Here is a 14171-nt window from a genome sequence, read left to right on the forward strand (position 1 = left end):
TACAATTTGCCTATTTTATTAAAATATATAATGATGAAAAGAACGAAAAGTAATTTGGTAATTGAAAACCGTGAGCTACTTAACTTACACAAACATCTTACTGAAGAATACTGCCTCTATAAGAGAAAGGCAAAACAGAACAGATATAACCAACCCTATTGCAACTCAACAATTAAAATATAGGTGCCTGAAAGAGGTACCTCAATCCATCAAGTTATCTGCAAATCCTACACTGCAGCATTTATTTTCCATGGGCTGGAAAAACATCATTTGGGATTGACATATTGAAACTTACAGCTTAATATATTCCTGTACATTTAAAGGCATGTAATTAGTATACAGAATTACCCACTAGTAGGCATCAATAGATACTTAAATGATTTCTCTTCTGGCTTGATACACAATTAGAGATACTAAAGCTTATTCTTAGTAAGAAAGAGAATGACTATCATATCTCCCCACAAGAATAAGCAAGACGAAAGGCTTATATTAGATTTGTGAGATTCAAACTTTGCAAATAGTATTCAACAAAGCTCACAAATACGTTATATTAGAAGAACTGGGACTTTTCAGTAAATAACCTGTAAGGCTCTGACCCATCTAGGCATGTGTAATCATTTACATCCAGGTTACCAATTACACAGGGTCCCTGACTGATTTGCATCAGTGGGGAGAGTGCCATCACATGTCTCCTAAAGACTCATTGAATGATGACACTTGAGGTTTTGAACATAAAATTTTATCTTGTTCTGAAATTTCTAGTCAGGGTTCCTACTGAAGCTTAATGGTTCTTATTGACCAGACAGTTTTATAGAAATTATGTAGCTGGAGGATGCAAACATTCTTACAATAAATATGGGACATACAAGGAATAATTATAAACATCATTAAATTAAAAGATGATAAAAGCATTCAGCATAATAACTGTAATGTAGAAATTATAATTATATAAGGTCTTAACTTAGCACTGGACTGAGTCTGTGACCTATCTAGGCTTACAAAATAAAACAGGTAATACATTACTTATTAATATTCTTCTGTCTTTTTCTCTCCTACCAGTTTTAGGTGCATGAGAGTTACAGAAATGTATCTTTTGAGTTCTATAAGAATACTTTAAGTATTTTTGGAAGATATTTTTATTTTCAAAATATAGTCAAAATGTTATGAAGTAACAAATGAAGCAGCAAGAGCTTAGGTGCTGACGAGGGACTTTTTGGTTTAAGAACATCACATGTAGAATGAGAAGGACATAATGGGGGACTGAGAATAGAGCAAGGAAAGCAGAACTCCTGAAGACTATTCCCAGTCTCAGTACTGTGCTGTGTGGCTGTAAGAAAGCTCTCAGTTAAGTGCTGAAAGAATAAATTGTTCCAAGCAACAGCTTTGTGGTTTGGTTTTGCAGACCAAAATCAAAATTATTAGGAAAAAAAATCAGCCAGGAAAGGAATACTGAGATCATCCCATCTATACAGAGGTTAGTGTATATTTAATTTATCCAGTGCTTTATAGTCATTTTAGTAACTGTTTATTCCAAGTATACTTCTAACACTACAAACTGCCTCAGCACATTTCAAACTCATGTAACTAAGATCTCCTTAAACAAACACACAGCCACCCCCCCAAAAAAAACCAAACCAAGACTGCCTTAAGCCTATTTATTGTGTCTTTCCTTCAAACATGGCCTTAGAATAGTCTCAGCCTTGGGAATTCAGATCCAGTAAAACTAACCATCTGCAGTAACAAAACACATAGCCCAAGACCATCATAAAATTGCTCTCCTGTTTGAAAAAAAAACAAGCCAACCAACAAACCCGCAAAAAAAAAAAAAAAAAGTTGAAAACAAACACTGATACTTTCCCACCAAGCTTCTTTGATTTTTCCAAGACACAAACATCTTCTTTTTAATGTACCTGAATAAAGCAGACAAGTGACCTCATTTGTTTTCACTCACCTCCTGAAACCACCAGTTATGGTAACTAAAGCATCCGGTAGAAATGTGCACACAGCATTCTTGACAATCAAGCTTACTGCATCTGCTTCTGCCTTAGATACACAGCTAACAAGGTCCTCATAGTAGAGAAACCCTGGAAATCAAAGGCAAAAAGTGCTGATCACTCCACAGAAATATCAAAATCTACACAGCATTATTCAAGGCCCAAATCACAGGTGGTGTGGGTGCAAGGGATCACAGGCCAGAGACAGCCTCTTTCTTCCCTCATCTTTGCCCTCAGAGTTTATATATATTTTTGCCATTATAATTTGTCATGTAATTTGTCAATATATCAGTCACAGTAATTGCTCCACTATCTGAGGACCTGAATATTTATAAATTACTCTGACTTCCCTACCAGCTCCCATCAATGACATTTTTGGATTCAAAAAGACAGACTTCCCAAAATAATGGTGTTCTACACAAGTACAGGGCTCAGAAGTATGTGAAATACCCCAGCTATCTTATTTCTGATCACAGAGGTTATGTCAAAAGAACCCAGTATGGCAGCTTGCTTCACACTTGAATATGACATGTAAAAGAAAAAAGGACAAAGGAGCATAAATATAAGAAAGCTGATCCAAGGGATTCTGAGGTGATACAAAGCACATGAATTTCAAGGGATTCTGAGGTGATATAAAGCACATGGATTTAATGCAAAAATAAAGTTACATTGTTTTAGTGTCATATTATAGAATATGTTTTCCTTAATATAACTAACTCCTTTGTTTAAATTAGTTCACTTATTTAAGAAAACAGTGCACACACAGAATCTGTGGGGAAGCAACATTATTCAAATAACCATGTTTAACACTTTAAAGCGAAGATGTGCTAGGATTATGGAAAGAATTATATAAGTACTTTATTACAAGTCTAGATCTATCACTAAAGTAGGGCTGCCTTGAGGGAGACAGATCTCCTCTGAAAACTAATTCTGGGTTTTCCCAATTTTGTAATTTTTTCACAACCTGTGCAATAATGAACCATTAATATTTTCATGTATAAGAGATTTCATTTGGTATCCGTGCAAGCAATTTAAAAATATGCATATTCCTATGTTTTGAATGACATTATGACATTATTTTTAATTAGGAGCTCAGCTGGTCCAAGTACTATTTTCACCCAATAATTCAGTATTGACACAACACTGCAGCAAGAGAACAGATGTATAAATGAACTTTGCCTTCCCCTGTGCTTCTGTTTTCCAGTTCTTAGAGCACTGAGATAGAAGTTTTTATGACACTTTCACCTTACCTGCTTTCTGCATTTTTGACAGCTTCAGGGTCTTGTCAGCTTTTACCTCTTCCACAGTTCGCAAACCCATTCTGTACCATTTCTCAGATGTCTTCACTCCCACTCCAAAGACGGAAGTAAATTGCTAAAGTCGGTAGGAAAATACACATTTCAGTGTTGTTTTCTAAAGGAGCAGTGAATTAAAAATAAGTAGGTAACAACAAGGTTTCACAAGGAAAGTAATGGGCAGAGTTAATCCTACATTGAAGATAAATAGCATAATAAAAATATACAAATTCAGCTTCCCTTCTTTGCATAACTACATTGAATAGAGAACTGGTTTTATACATGGACAGTTCTCATTATCATGAGATCTAAACAATACAGTAGTAGTCCCAGCACCTTAATGTAATTTACCAAAATGTACACTTTTAACTAAGGTTTGATACAAGGGTAGTAGCCTTTATTTTTACTCCATTTATTAATAGAAATGCAAACAGCAACATTAGGTAGCTCGATTCCCTGACACTGACCTGATAGAATAAGAGATATCACAAGATTATCTTCATAATTTGACTGACATTACAGCTTTGTGTTATATGCACTGCCAGCTCTCAAAACAAAAGAGCAAAAAACCAAACAAACAAGCAAACAAAAAAAGGGGGGGGAAAGGCAAAAACAACAAAAAACAAACAAAAAATAAAAACAGAACAAACAAACAAAAAACCACACATATATCCCCCAAAAAACCAAAAAACACACACACAAAAAACAACCTAAAACAAACCAAAATCTACCAGTCTACCAGAAATTTTTTGGTGGTTATATTCCATTTATTCCAAAGTAATGTTCAATAGCTTATTACCTGTGAAAAAATCTACAGCAAAAATGTCGCTGTTGTAAGCATTATTCAATGGATCGATATCTCAGATGAACAGTGATATGAAAGCAAGAGGGAGAACTTTCATGCTTGCTTAAATGCATGCTCTTTAAGTTCAGTTAGTCAATACCGAAGCTCTCCAGACTTTATTTGTACTTTTATGGAATTCAGTGAGTACCTGTGTAAGACATGAATAACTGCTGTTCTCCATTGAATCTACAACCTCTGAATTCCAACCATGATAGCTTTATTTTGTGGTTTTGTGAAGATATTAATTCATTGGAAATAATTAAGATTAGAAAAGAGAAAAATTAAAATAATGGATAATATTAAATAGGAATTGCCCCAGATTTTGTATATAATGGGTGAAATTACCTATTCTTTGTCTCAATCATGTGTGCTTATAAAAGGATGTGATTTTTTAAATACTTAGCTTGTTATCTTTTTAATGTTTTTACTGGTGCAGAAATATTTTCAAAAGGGTCTATTACTGGGTTTTAAACAATTCTAAGAGATTTAATTAACACTGGGATAGAGAACTAAAGAAAATGGATTCTGTGCACCCAAATTTTTAGGGTGCACAGTGGTTTTTTTCTTTCCATACTAAGACCCATTGTTATTTAACATATTTATAGATGCTAGAGATGCTGTCAGCTGTGCAGCACAAGTAACAGGGAGCCCATTTCTTCAGTTGTGTGTGGGGGCACTGCTTCTTTTCAGCTGGTGAAATGAATTCTGTGAACTCACTCTCTGCAGCACCCACTTCCATAAGGAGGCATTCATGTCCCTACATCTTAAACATTGACTATAACTTAATTTGATAACCATGGTCCTGGGGCCAGAAGTGATCTTTTAAATCATAAGTGAAGCAGCAGGCACCAGGACTATGACAAACAGTAAAATCTAGGAATTCACTAATATGAGATTCTTCTTAGAATCTCATAAAAAATTGGTGGAAACAACTGGTTACAGCTAATTTAGCCAAAATGTTGAGACGTGCTCAGCTAACAAGAGAGTCATGTAAGTTTGTTGCAATTTTGCATGTGAAATGAGGCATAAAGCATATTTGAGATAATTTGTCCCCTGATAGGTTCTATTCTAATCTTCAAGAGATTTTCTTAAACCCTGAACTGTAAGATTTAATAGCTGTTCCTCAACCATGCTGTAATGCAATCATGCATTAATAAGCAAGTCTGCTCCTTGAATCCTGCTGTACACGTGAACATGCTACACCTCCTTTTGAATATTGCTATAGATGGCATCAACAGCTGCCACTGAACATCCTTCCATACCTGTGTTGTAGGTCAGAGAGAATGGAAGAACCTTTGGATACCTGAAGTAAAACTGAGTGATGCCATGGAGAATTAAACAGTCCCATTAAACAGTACCATTAAACAGTCCCATCTTACTCTGTTTTAATTTTTCTGAAGACAGAAACAGTGTATTTATAGTGATCAAAAATGCAGATAAAATTGAAAAAATATTTGTTCATCTTATATGTTTCTAATGCAGAATTCAATTAATGTTTTGGAAATGGGAACTGCAGTATTTATGCAGTTTAGATTCCCTGCAACTATGAAGTAGTGTGACTATGACTCTACAATCTCCCTAAGGAAGAAACAGCTCCAGCCCTCCTTCTGCCTCACACAAAAGAGAATTACAATAGATCTGAGTCATCTTCTTCACCTGGTATTTTTTTAATTCCAGAATGAAATGTAGTGTTAAAACAATAATCAGCTGAGACAGAAATAAACTCAGGATTGCATTAAACTTACAGCAAAGAGGATGCATTACATCACTTAAGAGCAACTAGGTATACATCACATTAATTAAAAATAGAAAATAATTTCACATTATTCCTTATCACAGTTTCTTGATCTCCATATCTTTCTTTGTACTTGATATTGATTGTTCCTTTATAATAAAATTGATGAGTTTGTCCACGTTCTACAAAAGGGAAGACAATTTTAAACAACAGCAACAAAACTCAAAGGATTTACCTTAAATGCCTTGTATCGCTCATCATTTAACACTTCTCTAACTCTAGAACTCTCTCCTTCTTCAATAATCTCCTAAACAAAGAAAAATATTACTTATAAAAAATAAATTTAAAAATCAATTTGTAAGATCTTACCACAATTATAAGATTTAGTAAAGTAATCTAAAATCAAGTTTTATCAATATTTATCAATCAATAAACAGAACCCTTAGCAAGCATATGGTTTTATTCTCTTAGGATCAACTTCTGCAACCCTTTTAAAGACAGAAAATTACTGAAGGATGAAGGAGAAACTGGAACCACAGAATAAATTCACAGTACTACTCACTCACAAATTTACTCAAGGATGAAGTAGAAACCGGGACCATGGAATATATTTCACAGTACTTATTTACCCATGAAGTCACAGCCAGAAAGCAGTTATTTATCATAAGCTATCAATGACTTGTCCGGAAAACTAGATTTCATTATTTAGTTGAGTTTTCTATTCCCAAAAGTAAGACCGTTGTAAGAACAAATACATTTTTTGCAGAGTGTACACTACTTCACTACTTCTAGTCTTTCTGATAAAAAATATAAACAAAACTAACAAAGAAAACCAAATATAACCCAAAAAAACCATCCTGTTTTCTGTGGGATCATGACTGCAATTCCAACCCCCCAGGTAGAAGGTACTAAAGGCACTTCAGGGGTTACATTCTTAACTGGAGGAATGGGGCAAACAAGGAGCCAGAGCCAAGAACAACACTTAGCAATGACCCCTCTAACACTCAGCTGAGACCCCTGATCAGTTGCCTGCTGGAATAACAGCACCCAGAGATGTGAGTCCTGAAAAGGCTAAGAACTAAAAAAAAAAAAAAAAAAAAAAAAAAAAGGAACTCCAAGTTCCTGTAAGAATGTAGAGTTCATCCATCACCTGGATAAAAGTCTCTGCTATAACTATATATAACTTGCTATAACATAGCAAGGTAAGACTTAACATTAGAGTACTAAAATATTTACCACTTTTGCAAAAAATAGTATTTCTAATAAAGCATTCGGGTGAGCAAAGTGATGTTGCCAAGGGCAGAAGTCACATGAACAAAACTATTAACACTTAACCGGTTGCATCCAAATCAGAGTGAGCCCTTAAAAATTACATGCAAAGCTGATACTGCTTTATTTATTCCTCTGTATTTACTCACTTGTTCCCCTCATTCCTAAGAGTGGAGTTTCCATGACAGAGCCTTGTGTTACTACAAGAGGTTTCCAGAAACCATTCCATTCTTAGAAACAAGGATAGCACATTGTTATTACAGGAAATACAGAAGGTTGTGTACATACACACAGATACCAGTGCTCCTCTCTGTGACCTGTCAATGTAGATCTGTAAAAGAATCTATTGTCAGATAATTCAGAAGTACATTACCTCAATGATATCTCTGACTTGGTCTCCCATGCAGGGCAACCCTTGTATATCTTTCATTCTCGTTACTGGAAATGGAAGAGATTTCAGCAAAGAAGCTGCCCTTAAAAATTCCAGGCAGAATATTTCACTTTCTTTGAACTCATAATTTTCAGCCATTACCTCAAAGGCATCCTGGGACAGGGCGAGGTATAGAAAAAAAAAAGTTGAAGTTTAATAAAAGCTTAAAATATTCAGTATGCTCCAAAAAAAGGTTACTTTGTATGATAATTCAAGAATTAGTTTTTTAGAGTGAAAAGATAGAGTTCATAAAAAGAAAAGCAGACTAATTTTCTAATAACTTGACGTTTTCCCAGTATCATAAAAATGGTATTTTAGAGACAAATTTTAGAGACAAAATAGATGAAAATATTTTGATCAGTAGCAGAGCCTAACTTGAAAACCTTTTGTGAGATATGCCTTCTGTATTCTGTGCAGATCTAATAAAACAATGTGAAATAGAGCCATAATTTTTAGAATTATGCCCAACCATAAGAAATCCAGCTGATCAGCATGTAACATCTGCATTTTCAGATACAACCAAATAGGAAACTGTGGCAACACTGGAAACCACCTTCATCTTTTTGAACATGAAACCATGCTTCTAATTTAGTAATTTAGGGAACAAACTCTCTTTTTCCTCATTTTTCAGATGTATAACCTATGCAAATAGAAACACATTTCCTTTATGGTTCTGCAGCTATCCATGATTTGGTTTATTTAACATTGCACTCAAAAATACCTGAAGAACGTCCATACAGTTAGGAGTTTTTTTAAAACAGTCCATATGCAATTTATGCAGCTTTGAGATCTGTTTCCCTCCCAGAATATATATAAATATGTATCTTAATAGTAGCAAATTTTAGAAATGAAATGCAGGGAACAGACCACACAGTGGTGTAGAGGCATTCTTTTGCTGCTTGCCACAGTAGAATACCAGCTTTTGAGAGAGAACAAATGCTGCAAAGTAATTTTGTGAATAACCAAAGAACTTATGAAGGTTTTTAGTTGATTAGCAGCTGGAAAAAAAAGTTCTGAATGAAATCTTGCACAGACCTCAAAAAATTTCACGACTGCAAAATTAAGTGATTTCTTCAGAAATGCTTAAGAGTGGACCATTACTAGAAGAAACTTTTACTATTCAGAATATTTTCCTAGAACTCAGAGAAGTGGCTGTCAGTGTGCATCTGCCTGCAATTACCACTTCCCAGAGCTGTAGGCCTGTTCAGAAGTGGTTTTGTAATAAATATGAGTAAAATCAAGAGACAGCAAATGGCTTACCAGAGCAATGACTGCAGCGGACAGTAGGAAGGAAAAAGATTAAGTGTCTTTTTCCTGCCCTCACTGTTCATGTTCAGTCTCAAATTTCATTTCATTTGTAATGAATACAGAGTTTATATAGTTTAAAGAAAAATAATTTTAGATTTTCCTTTGATTTTTAAGTGTGCTTTATATTGGAAGATAAAGGCCAGTAAAAACCAGCAGGCCTTGTACATCCTAAATTCTCCATGTGTAATATCTCCAGGAGAGTCTGTCCCAACCCCACTAACTGACATGACAGCAAATCCAGTGAAGTCAGCTCTTTATTACATCTGTGGAATAGAAAACAGTATCTATCACCCTGCATTGAATGGATGCAGACTCATTTAAACAACAACAAGATTTTACTTGAACTACCATCATTTAGCTCACTAAAATAGAACAATTTCTTAAAATTAAATATACCTTTCATAATGAATGTCAATTATTTACATATTACATTTCATTGTTTGGTCAGTTCTAGAAAAACAGACCATCTGACATGGTGTGTTGTTTAGATAATAAACATTATAGTCTCATTGAAACAAAATGAAGGTTTAACTCTATATCTTCAAGAAAACATTGTGTTAACTTACCCTAGGATTTGCAAAACTTTCCTCTTAACAAAAAAAAATATCTTAATTGTTTTGTCAGTATTTCTTTAGAAGAAATAGGTACCTTAGCTGAACAAAACCATTTCACCTTTTTTTACCTGCACTGATATGTTAAAATGTATAAAAATAGGATTTGCTACAGGAAATTTGCTTTATTCTATATGACCAATATAACTTTACTCCTTGGTCTCCCTAAGAATCAGTCACCTGTTGTCTGTCTCACTCTAAGAATCCTCCCCTTAGCTGCATATTCATTTACCAGCTACCCTCATTAGTAAAGGCTGTGAAATTTCATTTTCATAACGTTTCATGAAAGATCTCATGAGAAGGACAGATGTTTAGCAACATGCCTGATCTGGAAGTTTCAACTATCATTTACATTCAACTAGCCTTTGGGTATAAGGAATCAATAAGAGGAAAGAGAATGCTCCTTTGGGGGGAAGAAAAACAAAAAAACAACAACAAAAAAAACCCAACCCAACAACAGCAACAAAAACTCCAATTATTAGAAAAATAATGCACAAGCCTTAGCTTCCTAACAGCTGTCTTTAAATCTCTTGCAGGAGCTAATTGTTGGATTTATTCAACTGCTTTTTTTCCCACACACACATTTAAGATCTTTATTTACTTGACAGATTATGTTGTATGTAATTACACAATTTCTGGTAAAAGACAGGCACATTATAATTTCCATTTAGAAAGAGAAGTAATGCAGAAAACAGGTGAAACTACCAGTTTGAGGTCATGAGCAACATGGATTCATCCCAGTTTGTATAAGAAAGAAAAAACACAACATAGACAGTACTGCAAAGCAAATGGGGAAATATATTTTATAAGTGGGGTAAGGAGTCAGATGTTTCCTCTGCTGTGGGGTTTTCTGGATGTTCTCCCCAGTTCTTACAGTTTTTATTCTTTATCAGCTTTAAAGATTCTTTCCTACCATGCAATAGAACATGCTGTTGCTTCAAGTGAGATTTACAGTTTAACTCAAAAAATTAAGATTACTTTTGCTTTCTTTTTCTCTCTTTATAATCTGTGTGCAGGAATACTCAAGAAAGCAGTGTTCAGCAAAAAATTTCTTACTCCAGTTAACACTAAAAGCATTAATCAGGGGCAGAGATAAAAAGATATAATTGCTACATTCTTGTTAAAATAGTCTATACTGATAAACATATCCAGAAAAATTCCCAGTTCCCAAAAGTAGCTGCTCAGCAGCATGCATTAATAATGGCAGAGACTGGCAAAGCCATCTTCTTGATTAGAGTGCTCAAAAAATCTAGGAATGTTTTTTCTCACTCCCAAAAGGCAGTCTCTCACATGCACATCTGGTAAGTGTTCTACACTGAATAATCAGCCATTGTGATAATTGTGTCTGCATAACCCAGCACTAACCCTGCTGTAGAGAGCTGTCAGTCCCTTCCCACTGGTGGGAGGGCAGTTTTCAGAAAAGCTGTGTCACCATCACTATCGAAAAATACAACCACACAGAGCATTTTACCCAGAGGCTGTTGATAGCAAACGAGAAAATATAATCAAAGCATTTTTATGATTCTAGTTTGCATTTTTCACTGTTTTCCTGCCTTTGTGAAGCTCATTAAGCTGTTTAAAATAAACAATTAAAGAGTATTGAATATTCATTATTCTCTGTACAAAAATAAACATTGCCTGCAAATGCTGCAACTAATTACAGATCTGTCTTTTAACATAAAGCTGCTTTTGACATTTTTTAATAAGATATTTATTTAAAAAAAAAAAGACAGCAAATGGACTTGCTGTCTATTAAACAGTATAGTTCATATTGAGTAATATTGTAGAGGGGAAAAACATATAAAACTCTAATATTATCTAAGAAAAATCTTACAATGTAATAGATCTCTGGTGAAGTCTACTTATGGTGATATAAAAAGGAAAGTTATTGACCATTTATTCTAAACTTTTATATGTCTTACATGAAGCACCTTGCCTCCACTTTATCAATCAGACAAATATTCCAGTTACCTGTTTAAAAAGTACCAGTATAAAAGGAAACTAAATTTCCAGAGACTTCCAGCACATGGGAATTTCATGATCTTCAGAGTACTCTGCAGGGTCTGCTCTAATTAAATGTGAAACAGAGTTGGGCCACATTTCAGTTCTTCAGTTATGGAAAATTTTACTTCCATGTCTGAAATTGTGGAATGTTTGTTGGTGAGTCTTGGACTATGGAAAAATTTGGGATTTAAATGCACTTCCAGATTCCAGCAGGTCAGGTCCAAAAGTACTCTAAGATTTTGCTGAATTGTGTTAAAAATAAGAAAGGTGCCAGATGTAGAGAGGAATTTTGAATCTCATTTAATATCTGGTATTTAAGAACTAATAAGATATCATTAACAACACCAAATTACCAGTAATCATCTTACATATGCAAAAATGCAGACTAAAATATTATAAATGCTAAAAATCACACAAGTGAAACCAACAAAAAGTGCAAGATTCTCAACTAATGTATGAGAATGATTCTCAGAAAAAAAAAATAATAATAATAAGACCATGGTGGTTTCTGTCTGCTGAACAGCTGACCCAATAACATTCAGCATGAATATCAGAGTACAAGTCATGCAGAAAAGCAAAACAAACTAATTCTCTATTTCATACTATCCTGCTCATTTCAACAACGATGTCAGAGCAGCTCCATTGCTACTTGCAAAACAGCCTTTAATAAACTCAGTTTAAGACTCTGCTAGAACAGACACCACCAATATTACCACACCAAAAAACGTATTTGAAATCTAATCTGTTTTGTAAAGAAAATATTACAGCTTCATGGAGAGGGCACTTGTCTTATTGCCATGCCTACACTCACAATTCCTCTGCTGCAAGACCTTGGAAAGCTTCTTCACACCTCCCTGCCATTGTTTCTCTTGGCATCTTTCATTTGCTCTCTATTAGGACTGTGAACACTCCAGGGCTTGAATTCTTAACAATGTGCTTGTACAGCATCTCTCATAAAAAAGACCCCTGTCTTACTTGAGTCTGCAAACACACTTGCAGCACAAATTTAAAAAATATTAACACACTATTGTACAAGTAACTTCAATCTGCCAAAATAGCAAATTGTGATTAAAAAACCCAAAAATCCTACAAAGTAGGCAAGTGTTTGAAAAACTATTATAGTCAGAACAGCACTTTGAGTTAAATTGGTTTCCCTCTAAATCACTCTTTTCTACTTGTTTATTCAGTAAGTTGCAAATACAAAGGACAGGTCCTACTGCTCATCACATCAGCATCACCAGTGTTTCATGTCCATTCAAAACTGACCAAAGTTTTAGAATGCAGCTTTCATTCTAATAATTTTCTTCTCTCTTTATTCACTGTAAATCTCAATTTTGCATTTCAGTGGGAAGAGATATCTGGCATATGAATGGCCTTTGTCTAGGCTGAGAGAGAAAATAAATATTTTCAGGTGTTTATTTCAAGAAGAATTAAGCAATTTAAGCCAAACTCTACAGGTTGTTTAGTGTTGACTAAAGTGACTTCCAACTAAAAGAAATTACCCATTTTTGTTCAGTCTGGTTTTTTTGGTTTTGTGTCCGAAGTGAAAAGACCAACACTCTTCCAGATCCAAAGATTTTATCATGTTATCTTACATCAGCTAGAAAAACAAAGGAGCTGAGAGAATAACAATAAGAGCATAATACGCATGATCTCCTTGCATAAACACTAGTATTAGAAATAAATATGTTAGTTCCAGTTGCTCCTCATATTAACCAAAAATAACATGTTCATTTCTTGAAACAGAGTGGAATTCATGAGAAGTTTCCATATTATTCCACATGATGTAAAAGAAAACAATGCAAATGTGAGAAAAGATCTGTTGACACAGCACAGAAATGCAGTTAGTGTTAACCACATAACAACGCCCTACATAAAAGACACACTGTGTAATAATATAAAATAAAAAATGTATATTACATATATTAATATGGCCAAAGGAAGCAACATAGCCTTGATGTATCATACAAATTTGGATCGCTGAAAAGTAAAGATGTATTTATAATCTGTATTTTACAAAGCACCTTCCCACTTATCTCAAAAATCAGAATGGATATTTACTCCTTAGATGAAACCACCAATTAATTTTGAATAGGTATACACTTTGCACACATTCACATTATAATTCTGAGGTGCAGTGTGGAGAATTTTTACTGAAGTAAGCTATGTCAGTGGGACACTACACGTTATTAAGGGTATCCATTCAGTTAGTGGTTTTCCACTATACAGCTCCCAAGTTCATTATCAAAACAAAAGGATCTTCTGAAGTCCGTTTTAAAATGGAATAATAATAATAATTCCTTAAGCCACTGGCATAACTGATACATTTTTCTGTAGCTACAAAAGAAGAAAAATAAAAAAGAAATTTTTTTTTTCTCTGACATAGTGGAAAGGAAACCAGGCATCTTTCCCATGCTAAACATCCACATTCTCATTACCATGAGTAACAGCCAAAGCAAAGTTACATTCAGTAGCATTAACGATAAACCTCAGAATCACAGAACAATTTGCCTCTGATTTAATTGGTTTCTTCTGTAAGAATTAAATTGTATTTTCCTCACAGAAGAATGTCTTTCTGAATTTTACTGCAGTCTGATATTAGTATTCAAATCCAACAACCCCTCCTGGGCACAGCACAAGAAAACACAATGCAGCCTCCAAGGGTATATTTTCACTGGGAG

At 34.4% G+C, this 14171-nt stretch overlaps 1 protein-coding gene across 8 annotated transcripts in view; it reads right to left on the bottom strand.

The window, feature by feature from the left end:
* The window catches only part of DNTT (DNA nucleotidylexotransferase), a 164406-nt gene that overhangs the window by 63703 nt on the left and 86532 nt on the right, over positions 1-14171 (bottom strand). For all 8 annotated transcript variants that reach the window (XM_048310461.1, XM_048310460.1, XM_048310459.1 and 5 more), the window contains 4 exons: positions 7511-7681; positions 6104-6175; positions 3245-3368; positions 1952-2084 (listed from right to left, as the gene is read on the bottom strand). In XM_048310461.1, the coding sequence (XP_048166418.1) occupies positions 1952-2084; positions 3245-3368; positions 6104-6175; positions 7511-7681 (500 nt within the window). The remainder of the gene's footprint in view (positions 1-1951; positions 2085-3244; positions 3369-6103; positions 6176-7510; positions 7682-14171) is intronic.

Source organism: Corvus hawaiiensis, chromosome 8, assembly GCF_020740725.1.
Source record: "Corvus hawaiiensis isolate bCorHaw1 chromosome 8, bCorHaw1.pri.cur, whole genome shotgun sequence".
Classification (NCBI taxonomy): domain Eukaryota; kingdom Metazoa; phylum Chordata; class Aves; order Passeriformes; family Corvidae; genus Corvus; species Corvus hawaiiensis.